We start from the raw sequence: 23,385 nt of genomic DNA on the forward strand, positions 1-23,385 counted from the left end.
GCCGGCTCCGCCGAGTGCGCCCCCCGCCCCCCGTACACCCCTCCTGCGGGGGCTGCTGGTTCACAAACGTAGCTCGTCCCCGGCTGACGTTCCCGGAGACGGGAGCCTGGCGGCGGAGCAGCCCAGCCCTGCCGGGTGCCAGCTCCCGCCCCGCTCGGCGGCGGCGGCGCTCGGCGCTCAGCACCGCGGGGGGATGCTGCCCCTCCGCGCCGCGCTGCTGCCCAAGCGCTACCGCGGCGGCTCGGCTCCGCGCTCGCGGCCGGGCCGCGCGGCCGCCCGAGCGGCGGCGGCAGGAGGAGGAGGAGGAGGGCGCGGCGGCGGCGGCGGCGGCGGCAGCGGCGGCGGGGCCCCGGCGTTGGGCCCGCGCGGCGGCGGCGTTGGCGGCGGCGGGCCGGGGCGGGTGCCGGTCCGGCGGCGCGGGCCGGGGTCGCCGCGGGCTGCCCGGAGGGGGGCGGAGCAGGAGCTGCGCGAGCCGCCGCGCTCGTGCGCGAGCTGGCCGGTAGGGGCCGTTGCCACCCCCCGCAGGGGGAGGGGGGGCGGAGCCGGGCGCGGCGCGAGGCCGGGTCGCGCGGCGGCGGCGCTGCTCCTCGCCCAGCCGGCGGCGGCCCCCGCGGCGGTCATGGCGGCCGTCCTGTCCCCGCGGCTCTGCGACAGCGACCCGGCCACGCCCGGCGCCCAGTCCTTGAAGGTGAGAGCGGGGCTGCGGGCCCGGCGCGGCGGCGCAACAGCCGCCTCGGCGGGAGGCCTCGCTCGGCCCCCCCGCGCGGGCGTCGCGACCCCTCCGCCCCGGGCTCGCCTCAGGCCTCCCAGGGGAGGCGGACGGCGGCGGGCGGCCTCTCGGCGGGGGGGTTGGCGCCCTCCCGCGCCCCGGGCCGAACTTCGGGTGCGGGTCCGGGGCTGGGGGGGGGGGGGCGGGCGAGGCCCCGCCGGGTGCCCGCGGGCCGTCCTCTTTCCTAAAAGTCCTTAGGCGCCGTCCCGGGTGCGGCGCGGCAGCGGCCAGCGTCGCAGCCAGCAAAGTTTGGGTCTAGTCTCGGGCTCTTGTGCCCAGGCCTGCTGGGTTGCACCCGCTCTTCCCAGGCACTGCTTGGGCTTGCGGCACCAAGTACTTGCTGCCGTTTCCGCACCCACGCCGGGGTGCAGATTGGCAGTTACTTTTTGAAAGACATCTTGGTAATTCAGGCTTTCCGATTACATAATAAAGGATCGTTGCGTAGAGCTTATAATTGATAGATGTGCCAGGAATTCGTAATGGAACCTTATTTTGTAAGGACTAACAGGCGTTTTACAGAAACTTGCGTTTTCAAGGGAAGAAGGGGCTTTTTTGGGAAAGCCACAAGGCTGTCCTTAATTGTTATGTTTGCTGCAGTAACAGCGGTTGAACTACAGTGCGTCTTAGATTGCAATGCAAATGTTTTCAGTTTTCCTGCAAAGTCCTCTCCAACAAACTGTCTCATTTCCTAGAGCGTTTTAGTCTGTGAGCCTGTGTGATTGAATTTGCTGAACTTCTCAGCAAATAAGAAAGCAAAGATAGAAATAGAGGACTTTCATCTCTCCTGTGGTATGGGAGCTCATACTTTTTAATGATAGCGCATTTAATAAAAGAAAATTTCAAAGCAAAAGGAGAAACTGATGCCAGGCACTTCCTCTTAACTGTCAGGTTGAGATCTGTCTTTTAAAAATGTTTTGAAGTCTCATGATAGCTTTGGCATGGCAAAGCACGGCTTTGGCCCTGCTCATGTTTTTGTCTAGTAGTTGAAAAGGTTTGGAGTGCATTAATGTTCCGTGTAGGAAGTAAGGAAGAATTGCTGATGAGACATAGCTGTGTCACAAGATACTCTAGTGTGTTATTGTTTGGATTGGGGACTGCTAGTTGATTTGCCTAAATAAGTTTATACAGGGCAATACTAGGAAATAGTGTCATTAGTAGTACTAGTGGAGATGCTACTTAGCTGATTCTTTAAGTATAGCTGCATTAAGGAAGAACAGTTTCATTAAATTTTGCTTTTAAGTTTTTGTTCTAATTGCATGAAAGATACCCTTACTACTCCACAAGAAAGAAAAAAATTGTAAAAAACATGAAATAAACCAAAAATACAGGAGACAAATAGCTTTTTTCCCTGTGGCCTGTCTTGATTATAGTACTGTGAAATGTTACATAATAAAAGTAATGCATTCTCATTTGCTGGAATCTTTTTTAATGATATTCCAAGTGATGTGGTATGTAAAACATACTAGAATGAAAGACATTAGCTAAGGTAGACCTAATAATTGTTCTTGTCATTATTTAATACATAAGTATAATTGTGGGCTTGATCCATTTATTTCTGACAGGTTAATTCTTCTTTCTTAAACTTTTCACAAAAGTTATGAAACCTGATTCTTTCATGCTACTCCACTGAAAGAGCTATCTTGTTCTTGCCTGTACTACTGGTGACAATAGGTGATTCACTTGAACACTTCTACCTTCTGTTTCTCAATTAATAATCATGCAAGGGTGATCACTAAATGCTTTGAGAGTTGTTGACAATGAGCACTAGGTAGGAGCTGTATAGCATTATTAGACAACAAAGCAGTGAAAAGCACAAGAAGGCCAGTGGAATCATTGGTCTGCCAGATTTTACAGAACTCTTAGGTTTTTAAAATTTTTTTTCTTCACCCTTTATTCCCTTTCTTTATATAGATCTTATGAGATCTGAATAGTGACACCTGTAAGTTAACTTCTACGTGTTCCCTTGTAATAACTTTGTTCTCGAAGATGAAATTTGTCTTCTCTATCTGTTGCGATACAACTTCAGTTTTTCTCTTTTTTTTTCCCCCCCCCACAAAAGACAAGTCTTTGCTACTTGCTGTAATCATACCTTTTTGTAAACTGTATATCATTCCTTTTATTTTAACTGTGTGTCCGTAAACTCCTGTGTTGCTTTTGGTCATATTTCCCTTGATTTTGTAAGCATCAGCTCTCAGCAAGGGCTTGGTGTTTTTGCTCTGCCCTTGCTGTTGCTTTTGAGAGCTAGCCTGATTAAGTGAATTAGTCTTGTCCCTGACTGTCACCAGTGAGGGAAGTTTGGTGGATCTACAGCTGTCTGATTGTGCTAATGCCATAGGTAGTTTACATCAAGAACAATGAACTTGGTGGTCAGAGCCACAGCTCTGTCTATTCAGTGCTCCACCTATGCAACAGGTGAGAAACTACCCAATTCTCCTTCTGTGCCACTATGTGTCATGCAGCTAGTTTAGAGCAAAGAATAATTTGCTATGTAAACTGTCCTGTGAGTTGTTTGTAAAGAGTGTTATTAACTAGCTCAGTAGTTCAGGTATATTTAAACTGTGGATTGCCTTGAAATATTTTTTGATGTTTTACATTATCTGCTGAATACTCTTATTTTTTCTAATATTTATCTTCGTTTTTGTTTCAGGATGACACAGAAGAAAATTCCAATGACGGCAGCCAGCCATCCAAAAGACGGCGTATGGGCTCAGGGGACAGTTCTCGGAGCTGTGAAACTTCTAGTCAGGACCTTGGGTAATACTATTTTTTACAGTTCCCACTTTTTTATTGCTAGTCCTATTGTGTTGTTCGCTGTGCTTAAGTGTTAGCTCTTCTTTCTTTGCTTGTATATTTTTCATATATCTTTCTGAATGGAGGCAATGTCCTAGGAGTAGCTAGCTGTCTTTTTCTCTCAGCGTATTTTAAGACATTTTATTTTAAAATGACACAAAATGTGCTGCATCTAATTTACAATCCAGAAGCACAGCTTACATGTTTTTAAAATAGGACATATTTTTTGAGTGAATTTTGACACTGTAGTACCTGCTTTTCCTGCTGTCCTATCACTATCATGGATATCCCTTTCTTCATGTTCTGTCCTTCAGCATATTGACGAATGCTGGTGTGGAGAAATACCTGTGAAGTGGGGTGTAACAAAGCGACATTGAAATGGGTTAGCAGGGTGCAGTGTTCTAAAGTGCTTGTCCAATTTCATAGATGTTGTTCATTGACATAAATAGGAATTATTGAATTTCTAGAAATGTAAGTATCCCTCTTAAGGATTTTTTGATTTGTTCTAACATTGTTCTTATATTTAGATACAGCTATTTTCCTGCTGAAAACTTGATAGAATACAAGTGGCCACCAGATGAAACAGGAGAATACTATATGCTTCAGGAGCAAGTCAGTGAATATTTGGGTGTGACTTCCTTTAAAAGAAAATATCCAGGTATTTATTTTTAAAGTTTTCCTTCTAAAAATCTTGGTCTTCCTACAGTTTGGATGTAGTCTGTGTCTCTTTGGCTATAGCATGAGCCAACTGATTAAAAAAAGACCCTGGCAAAAGCAGATCTGAATTATGTATGTTGTGCTTTTTATTTTTGTTACTGGCATATTGAAAATGTATCCTATGATTTTCGAAGTAATTTAAGACTTTTTGGTATTGCCACTGAAAATCTGTAAACAAGTCTGATTTGGGGTTAGATCAGCTAGTACCTTTTGAAAACTGACCTCATTTTTAAGTATTTTGTTGGTGATTTCTTACTATATATGTGGCAACATTTCTACACTGTGGAGGAATTTTAAAAAACGAATTGGAGAAGTTCTAGAATATGAGCCTTCATTATTCAGAATTGTCAAATCTGGTTCTTCTGTCATGGAATTTATTTTTAAAAGGCATATTAAAAGAAAAAAAGAATGTACATTCAGTGCTTGATAGCCTTTTCTGCATCTGAGCTCATATGTCAAGTTTCTTCAGTATTTCTGTAAATCATAACTACAGGAAGGGTACTCAGAAAAACTGACCATGTCCCTACAGTGTATATTAAATTTACAATTAATTTATAAAATTATTGTGTTTGTAGGAATAGTAGTATAATACAGATTCTCACTGCCTGGAAATAAAATTGTCAAAAAGCTTTGACACTGTTTATGGGGAAGTTTGAGTAACTACGCACATTTTTATTGCTGTTTCTTGTTTTCTTTGGAGATTTAGAAAGACGAGATCTATCTCACAAGGAGAAACTCTACCTCAGAGAACTAAATGTTATCACAGAGACTCAGTGCACCCTAGGTAAGAAAACAAATTGTTAGGTTCCTTGTTACAGTATTAAAAATATGATACACTGAAAATGTGATTCAGATTGGTAGAGAATTGCATCACTCTTAACTGAAAACGTAAATTCTGAAATGAAAACTGGTTTATTATTAATTTGTGTAAATTAGCCATGAGGTATCAGTATTCCAGATTTATCATGAAAAAATAAATCTGTTCTAACTACTTAGCAAAATCCCTTCTATGTTGTAAACTAACTTTTACAACATTTTTGTCCTTCTAGAAAAGAGAACACCATAATTTTTCAAATTAAAAAGTACATCAGTCTTGTTTTGCTGAGTTAGTTGAAACTCAGCAAACATTGGTGTATCTTTATATGGTTCAGCTCATATGTTAGAAGTTAGAAGGCTGTGTATTAAAGCACTTCAATGTACTTGAAATGGAATGATGTCACTGATGCAGCTTACATTGAAAGAGCTTGAAGTACCTTTTTCTTCCTCTGCTGATACATGTGACTTGAAGCATGTTAGAGATTAAATGACGCCTGTCACATTTTTTTCTGTATATCGTGGGTTTGTGCAAATGTAATGTCCTTTTATATACTAGCAGTCTTTGGTATACCACCTTTATTTCTCACCTGCCAGCTCTCTTGATTTTTTTTTTTTTAAAACTTAAATATGTGGGAGAGAACAGTATCTAATTTTTATCAGTAGAAGCAAAATGCTGTATTTTGCCTCATATATCCAGTAGAGATGTGTGCTGAGTTAACTACCCCTGGGTTTTAAGGTTATATTTATAATCAGTGGTAGTAACATAAGTCAACCCACATTCTGTTGTCAACGTTTGGCGATTAGTTGTGTTGGAACCTTTAAAGGAGGAGTTCTGCATTGTAGCTGCAAACTGAGGCATTCTGAGTTCTGAACTTCAAATGCTTTAATTGGGAGTCAGGAGTTTGTGTGCAGTTTGCTGCTCAGAATTGCCCTCGCAGTAATTCTTTCTTGATTTGTATGGAGAGATTATGTAAACCTTATAATTTCGGTTAAGGTTCTGCAAGGTAATGAAACTAACGCTTCGCCAGTATTGGAAACTGAAACTAAGAGTTCACCAGGTCCCGCTTAGAACAAAGGTTCTGCCCGACGGGAGCTAAGTAGGTGGCTGAGTCAATGTGAAGGGGGTCTGTGGCTGTGAGCAAGGAAAGAAAGAGCCTTGCCTCCTTGGGTAGAAGCAAACTCCTGATCAGCCTTGAAAGCTAAAGAGGACAAGTTCACTCCTCCGTGAGAGAGAAGCGTGCACAGCAGGTTGTTGTCTTCAGCCGCTCAAAAACTTGAGTTGATCATTGTGGGGTATAAATAACCTAGTTAGTTTTGCCAGATAGCATCATTATTGCTTTTATCTATTTTAGGTCTAACAGCTTTGCGTAGTGATGAAGTAATTGATCTTATGATTAAAGAATACCCTGCCAAACATGCTGAGTATTCTGTTATACTGCAAGAGAAAGAACGTCAGCGAATAACAGATCATTATAAAGAGTACTCAGTAAGTAACTAGCATATAAGTGAACCAGATCTGTAACATGTGGAGCATAAGAAAAGGTTGTTCTCAAACTAATAGTGAAATGTATGTGAATTAATAAAATTGTTTTTATTCCAGCAAATGCAACAGCAGAACACACAGAAAGTAGAAGCCAGTAAAGTTCCAGAATATATAAAAAAAGCTGCCAAGAAGGCTGCAGAATTCAACAGCAATTTAAACCGAGAGCGGATGGAAGAAAGAAGAGCCTATTTTGATTTACAGACACATGTAGGCAGATTTAAGTTTCTTACCAATGTCAATAGGGAGCGCCTTGCTTGTTTTAGTGAAATTGGTTTTGGTACCATTTTAACTATTTTATTATCAAGGGTTTTGATTCGTCTTCTTTCAGTCATGTAGGGACTTAAACAGTTTTGCTGTTAAATGGGCAATACTCCTAAAAATAATAATCTCAAATATATTGAATGTGAAAACTTTTTAACTTGAACATACTTGTCTCAGGAAGCTTTAAAGATTTCAGTGTTACTTTGTTGTCGTGTCTTTAATCTGCTGGTAGTAGCATAAAACTAAGAGGGATGTGTAGGTTACTAAGAAGCTTCTGTTGCTATTGTATCTGTTCATATAAATGGCTAATTCTTTTTTGGAACACCTCCAAAATTTTGCCTGAACAATACACAGAGTAAAAAAGTAAAGTATTTCTCCTCTAAAAGAGTGTTGTCTGTCAATGTTATGCCCTTGTTTTTGTTAGGTGTTATATTATTTTTGTATTAGATACATTTCAGGCTTCTGTGCCTGGTTTAAAAAAAAATAGCTGGCATTTTGAAGCAGGACTGTTCTGCTTGTGTAAAGAGAGTAAGGCAAAAATTTTCTCTATGCAAATTATTACATGGCAGTCTATTATGGAAAGTTTACCCATGTTAGAGACAAGACAGTGGATAACTAGTTTTATATCTTTCTAAGGGAAAGAAGGCTTCTGTGTAAGCTTCTCCTTTCCATATATTCATGGTATTAATGGGGTTTTTTTTATAGCACAGTCTGGTTTCAGAATTAGATGGACATGTTCTTGCTACCCTCTACAGCTATGGACCAACAATGATAATTCATGCTAAAAATGTCAGTCACAAAAGTTAATGTTTACTATTTCAATTGTTAGATTTTAATTTTTAAATTATTTTACATAAAATACTGTTAGAAGTAGCCTTACCTAATATTCATTCAGTTCACTAGATACTTAGTGATCGGACTTAATCCATAATACTATCTTGTGAGTGGGATCTCTTACCATTTCAATGAATTGGATTTCCCATGGGAGAACTCAGGTAGCTGTTCCAACTCACTAAAAGTGCCTAGTTAAAAAATGTTGGGGGGGGGGGGGTAGATGGTGAGAAAGGCTCAAAAGTTTGTATGTGAAACACAAATGTCATTGTTTTGTATTAAACAATACAGATTATCCAGGTGCCTCAAGGAAAATACAAAATCTTACCTACAGAGAGAACAAAGGTTAGTCCTTATCCAGTGGCTCTCATACCCGGCCAGTTCCAGGAGTACTACAAAAGGTATTTAAAAAGCGTCCTAACTGCCGATTCTGTTGCACTGATCTATTTGCTCTACATCTAGCAGATGGAAAATGCTTTAGTGTGTTTACTGTAAGGTTTTGAATTAATTTTTTACTTGAGACACTTGCTAGTCTAATAGATGTATAGCACGACAGCTTTTGTCAACAAAACAGCACTGGCTGGAAGAGTACTGTCTCCACTGATGTATTGCAGTGGCTGGGATTTGGCCTGCTCAGGTATTTACTGTGGTAAAAGGAGACATTGATTTCACTCCTGACACCCTCATGTGTTTACTTATCATCTGCCTCTGCATGTGTGCTAAGATTAATGTTGCTATATCAGAATGTTGTAATGCTGGCTTGTGATCACATGTTTTCCGTGTGATAGTCTTACTGTTCTTTTTTAAATTTTAGCAAGTTTTTAATTTAAGAAACAAATTGATTGGTCTTGTGGGCTAAGTTTAATGTTGGATTTGTAAGTGAGAGAGAAAGGTATTGCTAGTTGGATCTTTATATTTCATGTAAAATGTGTACTTGACTGTCTACACAAATTTAAGACTTTACCAGTGGCATGCTCCCATTTGACAAATACATACTGATTTGAAAATTGTTGCCCAAGTCTTACCGTCGGTACAACAGAGGTGGTACTCATCCTGTACGTGCATGGTTTTCTTTAGAGAAGCTCTTTGTCTGCATATGCCTTTCTTGTTCCGGTGTGTGTGCATACAGCCCACCTCAAATCTGCATGTTACAGGACATTCTTGAAGGATTTCAATTTTATTAAATTAATTGAATTAAAAATACTAGATATCTTGTTTATTTTGCACTTATAAGCTGCAAGTAAAACTGCTTATCCTTCTTAATGATGGACACAGCCTTTCAAAATATGCATCAAAATAATATCCTACTCCTTACAATGCTTATCCTTAATAGTAACAGGACTTTCACTTTTTTCTTAGTGTTTAAGGTGAAAAAAAAAAAAGGGGGTGGATTACACACATTAAGCTGTATCTGGCTATAGGCAATGTGATTAGATCTTCACAGTCTTCTGAAATAATATTTTTATATGCATTTTTGTTCTCCTTCAATAATCAAGGAACTCAGACATATAGCCATATTCTTTACTTTGCTTCGGACCCTAGCTGTTTGTGTGCCCTGGGTTAGAATTGTTGTGCATGTGCTGCATGGGCACTGTACGTTTATAAACAAAGTGTATAGTCTGTTGGGCATGGTAACGTGGATTGGTTAAAAATTTTTAGGGGTTCCGTGGCCTCTTGTGACTATGTAGGTTTGGAACATTGCAAATAATACTCCTCCTGTGTCCCACGAATATCTGCTATACAAAGAAGACAAGTACTAGACGTTATCACACTTGGGAGGAGAAATTAGTATGTTCTTTGTGTTTTCAGAACTGCATGTTTTTATGTGCCTTCCTGAAAAAAGGGAGTTTTTCTTACTCTTTCTCATTGAAGTCCTTGTATGCTGTGTGACTTAATATTTATGCGTAAAGTACACATGAATTGATTTCATGGATTTCTCTATTTTTTTAACTTTAGATACTCTCCAGATGAACTTCGTTACTTGCCATTAAACACAGCTCTTTATGAACCTCCTTTGGATCCAGAGCTGCCTGCGTTAGACAGTGATGGAGATTCAGATGATGCAGAGGAAGGGCGAGGAGATGAAAAACGGAAACCCAAAGGCAATTCGGTGAGACAAATTGAAAGTATTCTTCAACAAAAAAATCCTTTTCCTTCACTTTTGTTAGTTTCAGTAGTTTCCTAGTAGAATCTTTAACATTTGCAAAATGAAGGAGAATCATAAACTAGAAGTGTACTCCCTTTCTTAGTACTTCTCTTTATTTTATAACATTGCTCTCCAGCTTTCCATTTTGATCCATTTTTAAAATAAATCAAACAAATATTTGGAATTTCAAGCCCTTTCTTCCTTCTTTTTAAAGAAATCTTGAAGAATCTTCCCAACCGCAGCTCTTCATTATGCCCTTTTCCCCAAGGGGGAGTTGCTAGCATTTCTGAGGGGAATGAATGCTATAGCTAGTTCAGGTCACAGCATATTTTGCTATTTAAGTCCCACAGAATCTGTCACTAAAGCAAAGGTATTGATAGCCTGATAACTTTTTCTTCTTGTGATGTCGAAGCAGGAAGTACTCAATACAGAAACAGTTACTTTATTCCAATTTAAAGAGAAGGTAAAAAGCACTCGTTTTTTTGCTTTACAGTACATCTTTAAAAAGATGTTTATGTTCTCTCTGTTTATGCAAACACAAAATTAACTGTTACTGGAAGTTAAGGGAAACTTTCACATACCTACCTTGACAGTGTTTTAAGTGTTCAAGAGCAGCTGAGCTTCAGATGAGCTGCCTGAGTACAACTGAACAATTGGTATATTGGTTTAGTTAGTGTGTTGGGTAACAACCATGTTACAGAAGTTTAACCCTAATTTTAAGAGAAATAGCATGTAAAATCACAGGTGCATTTAAGAGTTTCTAGTTCAGCTGATGAACATGCTAGATGGTGGGTATATATAATGCTAAATTTTGCCATATAAACATTTATTTTGTTTAAATATTCATAAGCTACTCAGAACTGAAGAAGAAAGGAAGGGGTCAGCTTGTAGGCTAACCAGGGAGAGACAGCTGTTAATATACCCTTTCTGCTTGCATTTTTTGGAGAAAAAGAAACCGTATAAACTTAGCATGCTAAATGTCAACTCAAAATTTTGGTTTAATCACACTCCAGCTTTTTTACAGTTGGTCTTTAACCATTTCTTCCCAGTTCCCTATTCCACTGACTTCCATTCCCCTTAATGATAAAGAAAAGTAACTGGACTGAGCAGACTATCCTTCCATTTTTCACAGAAGTTCAGAACTCTTTTTGGTGACAGAATGCAGAAGTGAAAATGTCCGTGTGTTGGAAAAGTGTAGGGAAAATTTAAAGTGAGATTCCTGTGAAGTGGGTTTGGCTATGGGAGCAGGGGTTCTTTGCTAGTCATTGGGGCATATTGTTGGGGAAGAATACCCATTGAACACAAAGGTGGGCATTTGTCTGGCCTCTTCCTGAGTTTTGGGCTGCCTGCCATTCATCAGATCTCCCTGGTAAGTCCTGCACTATGCTTTATGCTTTTTCCTTTTTCTCCTCCCCATTGTTGGAGTCAGGTACCAATTTTCCTCTTCTGTAGTGTTTTAATGGGCCTGTCCTAAATAACCCTTCCCCTAAATAAGGGTGAAACATACCGTTTCTTGTTGCCACAGAGTTTGCTTTGCTTTTGTGTTATACTCCTCCCTTTGCACTGTGTCTGTTTTGTCTGTTTTGATTTTAGGCTCTGGGGCACAGGGCGATTACTGTTATGTTTGTACAGAATGCCTTTTACTGTAGGGCACCACTGTTATTTGGCCTTTTGGTTTTTATTGTAATAAATGTGATTAATCATATTGCTTTCTTCTGGAGCTTTTTGGAGGCTGTTATTAACACTTCTCTGAGAAAAATCTTGTGCTGCTGCTCTTAATTATGCTTACATTGATCTCTCACCCTCTTTGAACCTCTTCCCCTCTTTCTTGCCTCCTCATTCCTCAAAAAAAAATGCTTTAACCGCAGCATAAATTCTGTTGTTTAGTTCTGTATTAAATATTGAAATGTGTTTTGCCTTTGATGGCGTTCTGCTGCTGCAATCCAAATGAAATATTTAGATTGCTCCTGGTGAAAATAGTAGATGAGGGTGGCAGAAAAAAAACCTTCACATGTTTAATTCAAGGCAACACTATTTGGTAGTACACTTCAAATGCATGGCAAGGGCACTTTTAAATTTTTGCTGGCCCTTTACTTTGTAAACAACATCTTGCGTATAGTGGATTTCTTGCTGACTTTTAAAGGAAAACGGTTCGAAGAATTACACTGTTGCGCTCCCCACTCTGGTATCGAAACCAACTGGAAAACATGACTGCTATTCCTGATGCCAGTCTCTTTGCATGAGAAATAATAGATAATGAAGGTTATGAGCAAAAGTGTTCTAGATTGTGATGTACCCCATGCTTTTGCAGAAGGAAAGATGTATCCTTCTTTTACCTTAGTTGGCTCTAAGGGGCATAGGAAAGACTTGTCTGTCTATCCAAAAAATAAAAAATATAGCTATGGTATTTTTATTATAGGACAATTCGTCTGGCAATGTATCTGAAGGTGATTGCGCCACAGACAACCAGGAGGATTCTTTTCAGGGAAGACAAAAAGCAAGAGACAAAAGTGCTACTCCAAGAAAAGATGGTTCCAAACGTTCTGTATTATCCAAATCAGTTCCTGGGTACAAGGTAGAAGAAAAAAGCCCCTGACTGAATTCTTTACTGACCAGCCTCTCCCTGAAATATTTGTTTTTTCAGTAATATGGAACTTCTGCTTGCTGTACTTCACTAACTGCTCTCCTGTTGTGTGCTCCATCTGTTTGCTTCCTTACTTCTTTTTTGCTTTTATTTCATGTGGGGCTTTCCTTTACCCTAGCTATACAGTGGCCTCTGTTTCTGTTAACTTCTCAGATTCCCAGGCAGTAACGTCAGAAAAATCCATTGTGGAGTTAACGTTGGAACTCTGCATCTTTCTGTCTGCCTTAACATAGCAGTCAGAATTACTTGCCAGTTCCAAACTAGCATTCAGTATCCATTATTTTTTTTCTACTGTTTAGTATGGCAGCATACCAAGAGATCAGCGCTGTAAAGTGCAGCTATGTGGCTGAACATATTGTTATGACGTTCATTTTAAATAGTCTTTCATCCTGAGATGATACGACGTATAGGATGGAAGGCAAGAAGCTTACTACACTTGTATAGGCAACACTATGTAACCACTTTAACAGTATATGGAAAATAGCTTTTTATGTAGTTCATACTATGTAGAAACGTTTGTGGGCAATATGCTTTTATCCAAGCTAAAAACTTGGCGAGAATGTTAAGACATTTCAGCTGGCGAGCAGTGATTGCCAAACCTAAGACCCAAATCATCAGTATTACTGTATAATAATTTCAAAAACTGAGAAGAAAATAAGATTAAGATAAAAATACTTTTCAGAAGAAGTGGGAATTGACATGCATTATTTATGTGTTAGTATTCTGCATACTAAGAGAGGATCTGAGTATAATGTAACACGTTTAAAGCACGTCATTGCCTAGTCCTGTTCCACTGAAAGGAATGAGAATTTTCCATTGACTTATGTGGGAGCAGGAATAGACCCATAAAGAGGGAAAACACTACATTAAGATGGGGTTTAGTATTTAGCATTCAGGAATGCTCGTTAAGAGAGGTTATGGAAAAAGGAACATTGTTGTCAGTGACAAGATCGTACATATTGAGAAACTGTCTCAGCAAAGGTGAGCTGTTGATGGCTTGCATTTTGTATTCATAAATATTTACTCTCTGTATTTACCAAGTTAACAGTAAATAAACTATAACTTATGTGAAGAAGCTAATTTCCAGCAAGAATTGGACAGCTTTGATAAATTTTCTCTACATACAGTATCTGTCCAGGTTCATAACAGATAGCAAGCTCCAGCTGTGTTTTCTCTTTTCAGGAACTTACTAAGAAATATGCAAACTGGAGATTTAGACTGTGGTACCATATGTATATTTTTTTATATGTAACTTTGCAAATTGTTGTAGACACAGAATGCATACCAGTATTCCCATGAACATGAAATCCAAAGATGGAGCTTGAAATTTTTTTTAGCTTTGTTTAACTTGACATTAGAGATTGTGTGCAGCTGGTTTACAGAAGTTTCACTTCGCTGTGCGATGCCTGAGTGTTTAATTAGTCCAATCTATTTAATGGCCTTGTGAATGCATAGAGGGAGGACTGATGGAGCAGAACTTTTTGCGACGTTCTGCACTTCTAGTTGTAGAAGAATAGTGGTAGTCTACAGCATTGCCTTTTGAAAATGGATTCCCGTAGCAATTACTTAATGGTTCAAAAATCACCAATTGTGTTAGTAACAAGGTCTTACTGTAAACTCACAGTGCCACATCTTTGCGATGTCAGCGTACCCTGCCTGCATCGGCCATCAGGCTGTTGATAAGTCACAGGTGGTGATGTTGTGTTGCGAGGGTGAGAGGATTGGCTTTCTTGTTTGTGGGAACGTTTAAATGCTTTCAGTAAACCCAATTACGTGAGCTGTTTTAACTGGTAAGACAGAAAGATTCTTGTTTGTTAGTCTATAAAGACACGAGATAATGATATACCATATGTGCCTAAATGTTAAGGCACTTTGAGCTGAAGGCTTAAGTGATTTAAAATGTTGTCCCTGTGAATTCTAAATCTTTGTAATACTTTTGTTCTGTATCGTTCTCTAATATTTGACTATTTTTGTAGGACAGTAATCTTTTGGTTACATGTAGTTAAAATTGAAGGATAATTGCTACGGCATCAACATGCAAATGTATAGTTATAGCCACATTATGAGTATTACAGGATTCACACATTTCCGCTGAGTTATTTTTAAGTAAAAGAAATAGTGTATTTTATATGGAGCCATTTTTATTGTCAGTTCTTTAACAAAGAACAGTTAGCATGTGTTTTACATTTTGTCATGTTACAAGTAGTAAGTCTTTGTTGCTGCAGGACTGGCTACTACAATTGCACACACAGGGTACTGTTAAAAGTACAGGAGATTTTTTGCACATAAAACTGAAATGTATTGAGAAACTATATTTTGCAACACTTCTGTTTCAGGTCACTGTATATGAAAATGCAACACTGTGCATTCAGAATAGGACCTTATAAAAATGGTATAGTTAGAATGCCTGCTTTGAGAGCTGCAGAGTGGAAGTGAGAACTTACAGAGCAGGCAGTCATCGTTTTGACCCTGCATTCATTTTCTCTCCCTTCCTCATCCCAGTAAGGTGAGGACGTAGAAAGCAAAATTTACTCTAAGCAGATGGGATATTGTGATTTCCCGTTTGGATTTGATAGACCTTTTTTCATAGCATTTCTAAAAGCCATTTATGGTGGTAGAACTTGAACTGATTTGAAATGTGAATAGTCTTGCATTTTATTTTTTTTAAGTTTTTGTAAAAATACTTCCATACAGTTGGAACTTTATTAATAATAGGCTGTGATTCTCACCCCCCCAACATGCACGATTTCTAATGAACGCAATTTAGTGAAGTAAGACTAGATGGAAGCATTGTTAATAAATGCATCTATAGCAGTGTCTAACTTTAGAACTATGCGTATCAGAGTGTTAACTGCACATACCCTAACGCAGGTACAGTGACCGAAAAGCAGCTTGCTTTAGCTTTGCTGGAGTACAAGGGAGTGTGCTGCTGTACATGAAGGGCAGTAAGCCACAAATCCCTAACAAACTAGAAGTCTGATTAGAAAAGTGCACTTGCTATTCTAGAAAGGCTTGGTTTACGTAGAAATAGATAAAAACACAATAAAGAAAATTAGAATGTAGCCTAAACAACGGAAGGGTAGATGCTGCAACACTGATGAGGTTTAAGCATGTGCCACTTTTGTTGGAGGAGCAGGGTATAAAGGTATACATGTAGGACACATAGAATAGTTAACAGTAAAAGAGTTTATGTGTGGTTTTGCTTCCATTATATTTATTGTTTTGTAGAGACGTTTGTGAATGTTAGACTTCTTTTATTGTTTTATTATATTTATGTATAAAACAGGTTGACTGCTTTTTTAAAATAAATAAGCAAAAAAAAGTCTGTATAAATGCCTCTGTCATCTTTTGAAGGAAGTTACCTACAAGCATCTGGTATGGTGTTTTGTTTTCTTAAATAAAACTCTCTAGACCAGACAATTTGAAGCAGACTGTAGCCATGTTTTAACTTAAAAAGCAGATTGAAAACTTCAGAAAACTTAAAGCAATGCGTCCTGACTACTTAAAAATGAGTCAAGATATTAATTATCTTGCTAGGTGCTAGAAAAAACTAGCTGGGGAAATAGACACACTTAAAGATAAGTTGTTTTGCAAAAGGTCTCGGTAATTTTTTTTTATATGTGTGTGTGTGTATATATATATATATATATACACACACACACACATACATATAGTTCTGTTTTCACTTTTATTTATTTTAAAATTAAACTTCATTCTTCTCCCCACATGTGGCTGGTAGTTGACTGGGACTCTTCTTGCTTACTGGCAAGCCATTCAGTTCCGCAGAAAACAGGATATGCCTTGAACTCCTGCTAGCTGCGTCTTTGCAGCAACATTATTTTTTTTTTTTTTTAAACCCTGGCACTAGTTGATCTAACATCAGTGAGTACTATATTAATTTTAAACCACATCTCTCACTAATTTCATTACGCAGAGGTCAAAGCTCAACAGCAGAACTACTGAAATGTTTCTGAAATTGATAATGCCTTACTTCTTCCTCGGTTCTCATCGGGAGAAAACCCTTGGGCTGGGACACAGAATGCGTCCGCAGATGTTACTCATTGTAACAGCCTGCTGTTTCTCTTTTACCTTTGAAATGGATCTCATGGACCCAAATACGCTCCGGATGATCACGTAGAAAGATGATGAATGTAAAACTGTAGTTCAGTGCGAGGGTGTGTGTTTCTTACAGCGATTATGACTGGATACAAGAATGAATGCTAAAGCAGATAGCCACGTACAGCATAGCTAACCAGCTGTTTTGAAACTAAAGATATAAAAATCAAGTTTATTGCTTTTGTAATTAATTTTCTATATTTAGGGGTCGTGCAAATGGAAAATTGTATTTAATTTCTTCCATAAACAGGAAATCTGCATGGAGATTCATAAAGAAGTATTCTATATTGGGATGAAAGTAAAATTTTTAATGCTGTGTCACATTTAATTGACATCGAGAGGAGTGTTAGCTGATGAATTCATAGGAAGAAGCGAGTACATGCTTTTGCTCAAATTTGATTTACATATAACTCACTATGTCTGCCAAATGCAAAATTTTATGTAGTTAATCTACGACTTTTTTCAGTGTGGCTGCTTGTCAGTTATTGTCGTATGTTTTAAGGTTCACACATCATAACAGGTAGTTCATTAATTTTAAGAGTTAAGGAGTTATATGACATTTCCTTTTAAACCTGTAAATTCTTCTGGAATGAATTTATAGCCCTCTTCTACCCTTCCAGCCAAAGGTCATTCCAAATGCTATATGTGGAATTTGTCTGAAGGGTAAGGAGTCCAACAAGAAAGGAAAAGCTGAAGCTCTTATACATTGCTCCCAGTGTGACAACAGTGGTAAGTATCCGCATACACTAAGCGGACTCCTAAGGGAGTTTGTTTGACAGATCTTATTGTGGAAATGTTTCGTGTACCACACCTGTGTACCAACAGTTCGGTTGCCTTTTCTGTCCTTTGTTAAGACTCCATCTCTATTTAATGCTACATGTACCGGCACGTTCAGTGCACTGGGGGATCTCGCCTGGAGGTGAGCTAAGCTTCAGCTTCTGTAAAAGCAAACAGTCTAACTAATTTTAAATTGCATTTCAGACATAAAAGTGATAATATTGGTTTTAATCTAGGCCACCCTTCTTGCCTTGACATGACCCCGGAGCTTGTTGCTATGATTAAGACTTACCCTTGGCAATGTATGGAGTGTAAAACATGCATTATATGTGGGCAGCCTCACCACGAAGAAGAAATGATGTTCTGTGATGTATGTGACCGTGGTTATCACACTTTTTGTGTGGGGCTTGACGCTATCCCTTCAGGTAATAAAGTAAGAGTTAATTGTTCCCTTCCCACCTCCTCTGAGTCCTGGGCTTTCTCTGTCAGAATTAACGTACGCGTTGCTTTTGAAAGAACAGTTTAAAACAATCGTGAAGGGTAGGAGTAAGCAGTACTGTAGGAAAGCACTCGCACTGTCAGACCCCATTTTTTTAGTAAGCTTTATTTCTGTATATTTGGTTGTGCACAATTTAACCCGGCAATTCCTGTATAGGAAATATAATTGGTTTTTACAACAGAATCCAAACAGACTCACTCAGAATTAGGTGGTTTTTTTCCCATACCCACAGAATACTGAGAATAACACTTTTCATAAAAGAAATCTGTAAAGAGGCTGTATTGCTGCATATTGCTGGAGTATAGCTTTCACATTACTAAAGTGTTTGTGCTATTATTTCAGTTTCTAAATTAAAAAGTATGCTCAATTTAATATTTGTAAACACCTTTTTAAACCCCTCCCTTCCCATTTTTTTCTTAAACATCAAAGCTGGAAGTGAAGTACCTAGATGTCAGGCAGCCTGTACCTTTAAATTACCTGGTCACTCGTATCACCTGGCCAACACAAGGCAGCGTAAAGAAAGCTTCAGGCAGATAAATCACTGGTAGTACTGTTGCTTTTCGTGTAATGCTAAACCCACGGTGCATTGGTTCATGAATAAGTATTCAGTGGCTGCAAGTTCTGCAGTGACAGCGTTCCCTGTAACTACGGAACTTCAAATATACTGTACGCTCCCATTTTGGGAAGCCCGGGCGCTAGCTGTCGCTTCAGTACAGGTTCTGTGCCCAATTTAAGTTTCAGGCTGACCTAAGGACAGAATTTAAACAAAATAGATTATATGCCTACAAAACTATAAAATTGTCAAAGCAGCCTTTATGATTCCAGCTGTTGTAATATAAAGAGTTAAACGCTTCTGCTCTTTGCTCAACCCTTTATTGTTCCCTCAGTAAATGAGTTTTAGTACAAGGTCTGGTGATGAACCCCTGCCAGCGGTTTAATCCGTGCCGCCTGCCTGCGCTGAAATAACCGACACCGGCTCGGGGAATGGGACCCCAGACCAGTGGCAGCAGAGCAACATTCCCCAGCTGCCATTCGTTTCTGCTCCGAGTAACTGCCCGTGCCCTCGGATTGTGGTCGTGCACGTGAAAATACAACTCGCAAACTCAAACATAGTTTGCTTTCTATACCTTTTAGAAAAGATGCTTACATTTTAAAGCAAAGCACTGGTTGTTTACATTAAAGGAAGTACTGCAGATAGATGAGCACCTAGTAGAACGGTGAAAGGTGCGTAACTAGCTGAGTAAGTAACAAAGGTAGTTTCCCAATAATTGATAACTTTCTTTTCTTAGGTCGCTGGATTTGTGATTGTTGTCAGAAAGACCCTCCCGTACCCCGAAGAGGAGGAAGAAGGGGGAAAAACAGCAAGGAGGGCTAAAAAACCCAAAAAACTTGCTGTCCAAAACTTAACTGCACAAATTAAAGTGATACTTTGGTGCTATTTAACCAACCACTCTAAGGAACAATACCACTTTTTTTTTTTCTTTTTACCAAATAAACTTTTAATTTTGGCTATATAATGATTTTTTTGTGATACAAGTGACTAATCATATCCTGTCAGATGTCTAGATAGGGATAGACAAGCCAAATTCCCACTTAAAAAGAGAAGGCTTTCAATAATGAAATTTAAATGGTACATGCACCATTTGTATAAAATTATAGTAACGTACTTGTTTATTTCAGTGCACTCATCAGTAAGCTCTGTGAAAAGAAAATTACAGAGCAATTTAAATATACACTCTTTGCATAGCAACTGGTTATTTTGAAAGACTCAACCAAAGCAAAAAATACTCCTGGAAAAACTAACTTTCAAGGAAGAATGGGCATGACCTGACCTTCTTACAATGTACTGCAAATTCCTTTCAGTAGAAATTTTCTTTGCAAGCTAATGACTTATTCATGAAGATGTACTAAAAAAAAAAAAAATATTGATCACAAAAAGCTATAAAGGGAGGTGTAAGAAAACACCTCTCAAGTTCAAGATACTGTATGCTGCGTTGTTTTTAACGAGGAGTGAAAATGTCGTATTGACAAGTAACAACAGGTGAAGGCTTCCTCTCCCTGCAGTAACAGTGAAGACGTAACATGCGCTCGATTCAGGTCATGGATGTGCAGAGGTGATGAGTGACTGGACAGACCTCTGCTTGACAGACGGCTGGCTTGATGTAGAGCACAAGCAGTCAAAATACAGATCATCTGTCCCCTTAGGGGACTGATCGGTTTTTCCTTCCTTCACCCTAGGCTCCTCAGCTTGAATAAAAAGCCATGGCTAATTAGTTTTACTGGAGATCCTTGCTCGGAAAAGGAGTACATTTTCTTTTTAAATATGCTCTAAACTGAGAGGGGGCACTGAAGTGCAGCAGTTTGTTATTTTACTTTTCTTCATAAAAAAAATGATAGAATATACTGAACTGGAGCCGATTTTTCCTAAGCACCTGTTTAAAGTTAATTTAACTAGATCCCAACTGTACATTCATTTTTAAGCCCTGATCTCTGAAGAACACTGCAAATACTGCGCTCGCTGCTCATTTTACATATGGGGAGGATTTACAATATAAAATTAAATATGGCTTTTTCCCCCACTTCCTTTCTGGTTTAGGAAAAGTAACCTGAATACCTCTTCAGGAAACATAACAAAGAGTATTAAATATTATAGCAAGTCATTCATGTTCAATTTCACAGGCTGAAGTGTGATTTAGTCCAGTGTGTATCAATTTAAAAAAGAATTTCAAGTATTAATTTCAAGATTCCAATAAGTATAGTCCAGAAAACAGATTCCTCATCCTGAGATTCATCTTCTGTAGACTGTGAGTATTTCTGGTTTGCCTCCATCTCCTCGGGGTTGTAAGAAGCCTCGCCAAACGGATACTGCACAACTGTTCGATCATAGTATACTTTCATTTCAAACTCGCTCTCCAGGTGAGAGGGATGACCGTAAATCCCTATGCCCACTGGGCGACGGAAGTGCGCGGGTACGTGGACAACGTCTTGGCCACAAGTTACGGACTGTAACTCGTATTCGTCAAAGCTGGGGTGAAGCGTCATATCAGATACATACAAGTCTGCGTCGCCTTTTAAACTCCGCATCTGAAGTACTATCTTGCCCTCGTGATTTAGTCTCAAATAGCTGTAGTTTCCCGCTCCAATCTGACCTTGAACAACGTGAAGAAGAATCCATTCTTCAGGTACGTCCTCTTCCTCAAAGGTATTTACCACAAACAGTACTTGAGCTGCCACAAATACTACCAGGATTCTTCTCCAGCGTGCTGCCATGGTCTTAAGTTATATTCAGGCTCTTCCTGTGTCCTGTGCACTACCTTGTGAATAGGAAACATAACTCAGATTTTAGCATATTCCATTCCTGAAAGGAATTGAATTTTTTTTTTTTTTTAAATTTGGTAATATTAGAAATCCACTCTAGTCCATACAAAGTTAAGCAACTTCAATTAAGTATGTTCATTAATTTGTCTTCTTTTTTGACAGTACCAAAAACTGTTGCTAAGATTCAGAGCTCTGCAGGATTAAAATGGCTTGAATTTCTTACGGAAGTTAAACAGAAATTAGTCAAGTGGGTGTTCTTTCATCCAGAACTGACGCAAAGACTTTAGTTTCATTCTACCTGCGTGCACGCCAAATTTGACAGATACCCAGAAGAGACGAAATCCAATAATGATTTTTCAGCTTCAGTTTAAAAAAACAGTTAAAAAAGGCTTTTGTATGCTTGAAGAAGCTCAACTTTGTATCAGGTATTTAGGGTATCCTGTTTGTTCTCCTATCCTCTCATCTTAACTTCAGAGACAGTAAAGGTGCAAATCTGGATGTACGCATGAAGCAGTATGCATTCTGACTTGCACTGGGAATGGAGTTAGAAATAAAAACGTATTATCTAGTGAGATAATACATTCGTTTATGATTCTGCTGGGTGGATTGTTTCTAGGACTAAACTTGGCATATTTTCCCTGAAAATTTACTTTCCTAAAGATTTTCCTACCGTACAAATGCTCAGCTCTTTACAGCATTTCCTACAAACCAGAAGGCTGAAGTTACCGGGGCAAGGGGGAGATGGAAGGGACTGCTGCAAGACTAAGGCTCTTGCACGCCTTCTCTCCCTGTTGCGCGCTCCCAGTCAGGCAGCCTGAGCGCGCCTGCAGCACTCCAGTCCCTTCAACAGCTGCGCTAAGGGTGTGCGTACAAAGGAGCAAGCTCTGAACCTTGCTGAAGGCTTCCAAAGCATACAGCTGACTGAATTTGACATGCATATCACAGTCAAGTATAGGAGCCACAAGTATACGCGCTTTCATGTTTCAGATGAAGATTTTCATTCTCTCATTCCTTCCATAAGGACACTACAATTATCTTAAACATGAAAGCTACCAGTAAGTTGTTTTGTACCCTGCTAGCATCAAAACAAACTGCGTTACTTCCACTGAGATGTCACTTAAACCTTAGAGGTTTTACAGTTAAACAGATCTAGGGGAAAAACGTACAAATATTTCTGCGGTTCCAAGTTTTCTGCCCCAGAGGCCTCTATTCCGCAAGGCCACAATTCTGCAAAGACAGCACAAAAGTAGGAAGCAGAGCATTCACAGAACCTGCCAGACTGACAAAACCCTCTGAACAGCGACAGAAAAAAATGGTCTTCCGCCTGTTGTCTCCCTGTACCAGCGAACCGACCCTACCACTTTTAAATCGAAGCGGTGATGAGATGTCCGAGCGGAGGAACAGGAGAAACCCCACATCCGAGCAGAAAACGATGAAGTTACCTAGGGGCAAACGAAAGCCGTCTGGCGCTGGAGCAGCCCTCGCTCGGAAGGAGCGGCGATTTCAGGAGACCTTGGACAGAGCCACCAGCGCCTCTGCCCGCCCCCGCCAACTCCCGCCTTCCCCGCGGGCGCCACAGCCGCCGGCGGCGACGGCCGGCTTCCCAGGGACGCGGAGCGACTCCGCCGCCCGCTCCCGCCGGCCCCGGGCCCCGCCGGCCGCACAGCGGGAGGGGCGGGGCGGGGCGGCGGTTCCGGCCTCACCCCTCCGAGTGAGGGCCGGGGCCGGGCTCACCTCCGACCTGCACGGGGCTCCGGCAACGGCGAGGCGAGCAGCAGGCTTCGCGGACGTGCGGCAGCGCAGCGCGGCGCGGCCGGGGTTGCCGCGGGCAAGCCCCTCCCCAGGGCGGGCTGAGGCGGGCCCGGGCGGGCCCCGGGGCAGCGCGGCGGCCGAGGGGAGGCGGGCGGGCGCGGAGGCCGCCCCGGAGGAGCCGGCAGGCAGGGCACAGCGCCGCCCCGCCCCGCCCGCCTCGCCGCTCCCCCTGCACGCCCCGGGAGCCGGGCCCGGCCCGGCCCAGCGGCTGACGCCGGGCGGCTGCCGGCGGCGGCGCGGGGGGGGGGGGGGGGTGTGTGGAGGGGCGGAGGCTTCCGCGCCGCCCTCCTCGCAGCCGAACGCGGCGCGCGCCACTCACCGCCGTTACCGCCGAGCTCTCCCGCCG

The 23,385-nt window shown here is 40.9% G+C and overlaps 2 protein-coding genes across 12 annotated transcripts; one reads left to right on the top strand and one right to left on the bottom strand.

Moving 5' to 3' along the window:
* Positions 1-193: 193 nt before the first annotated feature.
* PHF10 (PHD finger protein 10) lies at positions 194-19,336 on the top strand. Of its 3 annotated transcripts, none has more exons than XM_087774961.1 (12): positions 194-688; positions 3,417-3,523; positions 4,087-4,217; positions 4,977-5,060; positions 6,445-6,578; positions 6,693-6,842; positions 8,019-8,128; positions 9,684-9,837; positions 12,293-12,448; positions 17,254-17,362; positions 17,647-17,835; positions 19,199-19,336. In XM_087774961.1, exons 1-12 carry the CDS (start codon positions 194-196, stop codon positions 19,282-19,284), a joined length of 1,905 nt encoding a protein of 634 aa, XP_087631087.1. In that variant the 3' UTR covers positions 19,285-19,336. The 3 variants fall into 3 exon arrangements, with proteins under 3 accessions (XP_087631087.1, XP_087631088.1, XP_087631089.1); XM_087774963.1 differs by having other exon boundaries at positions 525-688; positions 4,983-5,060; XM_087774962.1 differs by lacking the exon at positions 12,293-12,448.
* Positions 19,337-20,609: 1,273 nt separating this feature from the next.
* CUNH6orf120 (chromosome unknown C6orf120 homolog) lies at positions 20,610-23,385 on the bottom strand. 9 transcript variants are annotated; one of them, XM_087774970.1, is made up of 4 exons: positions 22,962-23,098; positions 22,586-22,669; positions 22,394-22,454; positions 20,610-21,223 (listed from the first exon to the last, which is right to left on the bottom strand). In XM_087774970.1, the coding sequence occupies exon 4, from the start codon at positions 21,177-21,179 to the stop codon at positions 20,622-20,624; it is 558 nt and encodes a 185-aa protein (XP_087631096.1). In that variant the 5' UTR covers positions 21,180-21,223; positions 22,394-22,454; positions 22,586-22,669; positions 22,962-23,098; the 3' UTR covers positions 20,610-20,621. The 9 variants fall into 9 exon arrangements, with proteins under 9 accessions (XP_087631096.1, XP_087631092.1, XP_087631095.1 ...); XM_087774966.1 differs by lacking the exons at positions 22,394-22,454; positions 22,962-23,098 and adding an exon at positions 23,359-23,385; XM_087774969.1 differs by lacking the exon at positions 22,394-22,454.

The sequence above is a fragment of the Nipponia nippon genome, unplaced genomic scaffold (genome assembly GCF_047370975.1).
Source record: "Nipponia nippon isolate SJK-2023a ecotype South Korea unplaced genomic scaffold, ASM4737097v1 scaffold_4, whole genome shotgun sequence".
In the NCBI taxonomy this organism is placed as follows: Eukaryota; Metazoa; Chordata; class Aves; order Pelecaniformes; family Threskiornithidae; genus Nipponia; species Nipponia nippon.

Bases quoted from the DNA above. Each gene is read 5' to 3' on its own strand.
- CUNH6orf120 (XM_087774966.1), bottom strand. From the start codon at position 21,179: ATGGCAGCACGCTGGAGAAGAATCCTGGTAGTATTTGTGGCAGCTCAA.
- PHF10 (XM_087774961.1), top strand. From the start codon at position 194: ATGCTGCCCCTCCGCGCCGCGCTGCTGCCCAAGCGCTACCGCGGCGGC. The intron at 4,218-4,976 runs GTATTTATTTTT...TTTTCTTTGGAG, and splicing joins CTTTAAAAGAAAATATCCAG to ATTTAGAAAGACGAGATCTA. The intron at 6,843-8,018 runs GTAGGCAGATTT...TAAACAATACAG, and splicing joins ATTTTGATTTACAGACACAT to ATTATCCAGGTGCCTCAAGG.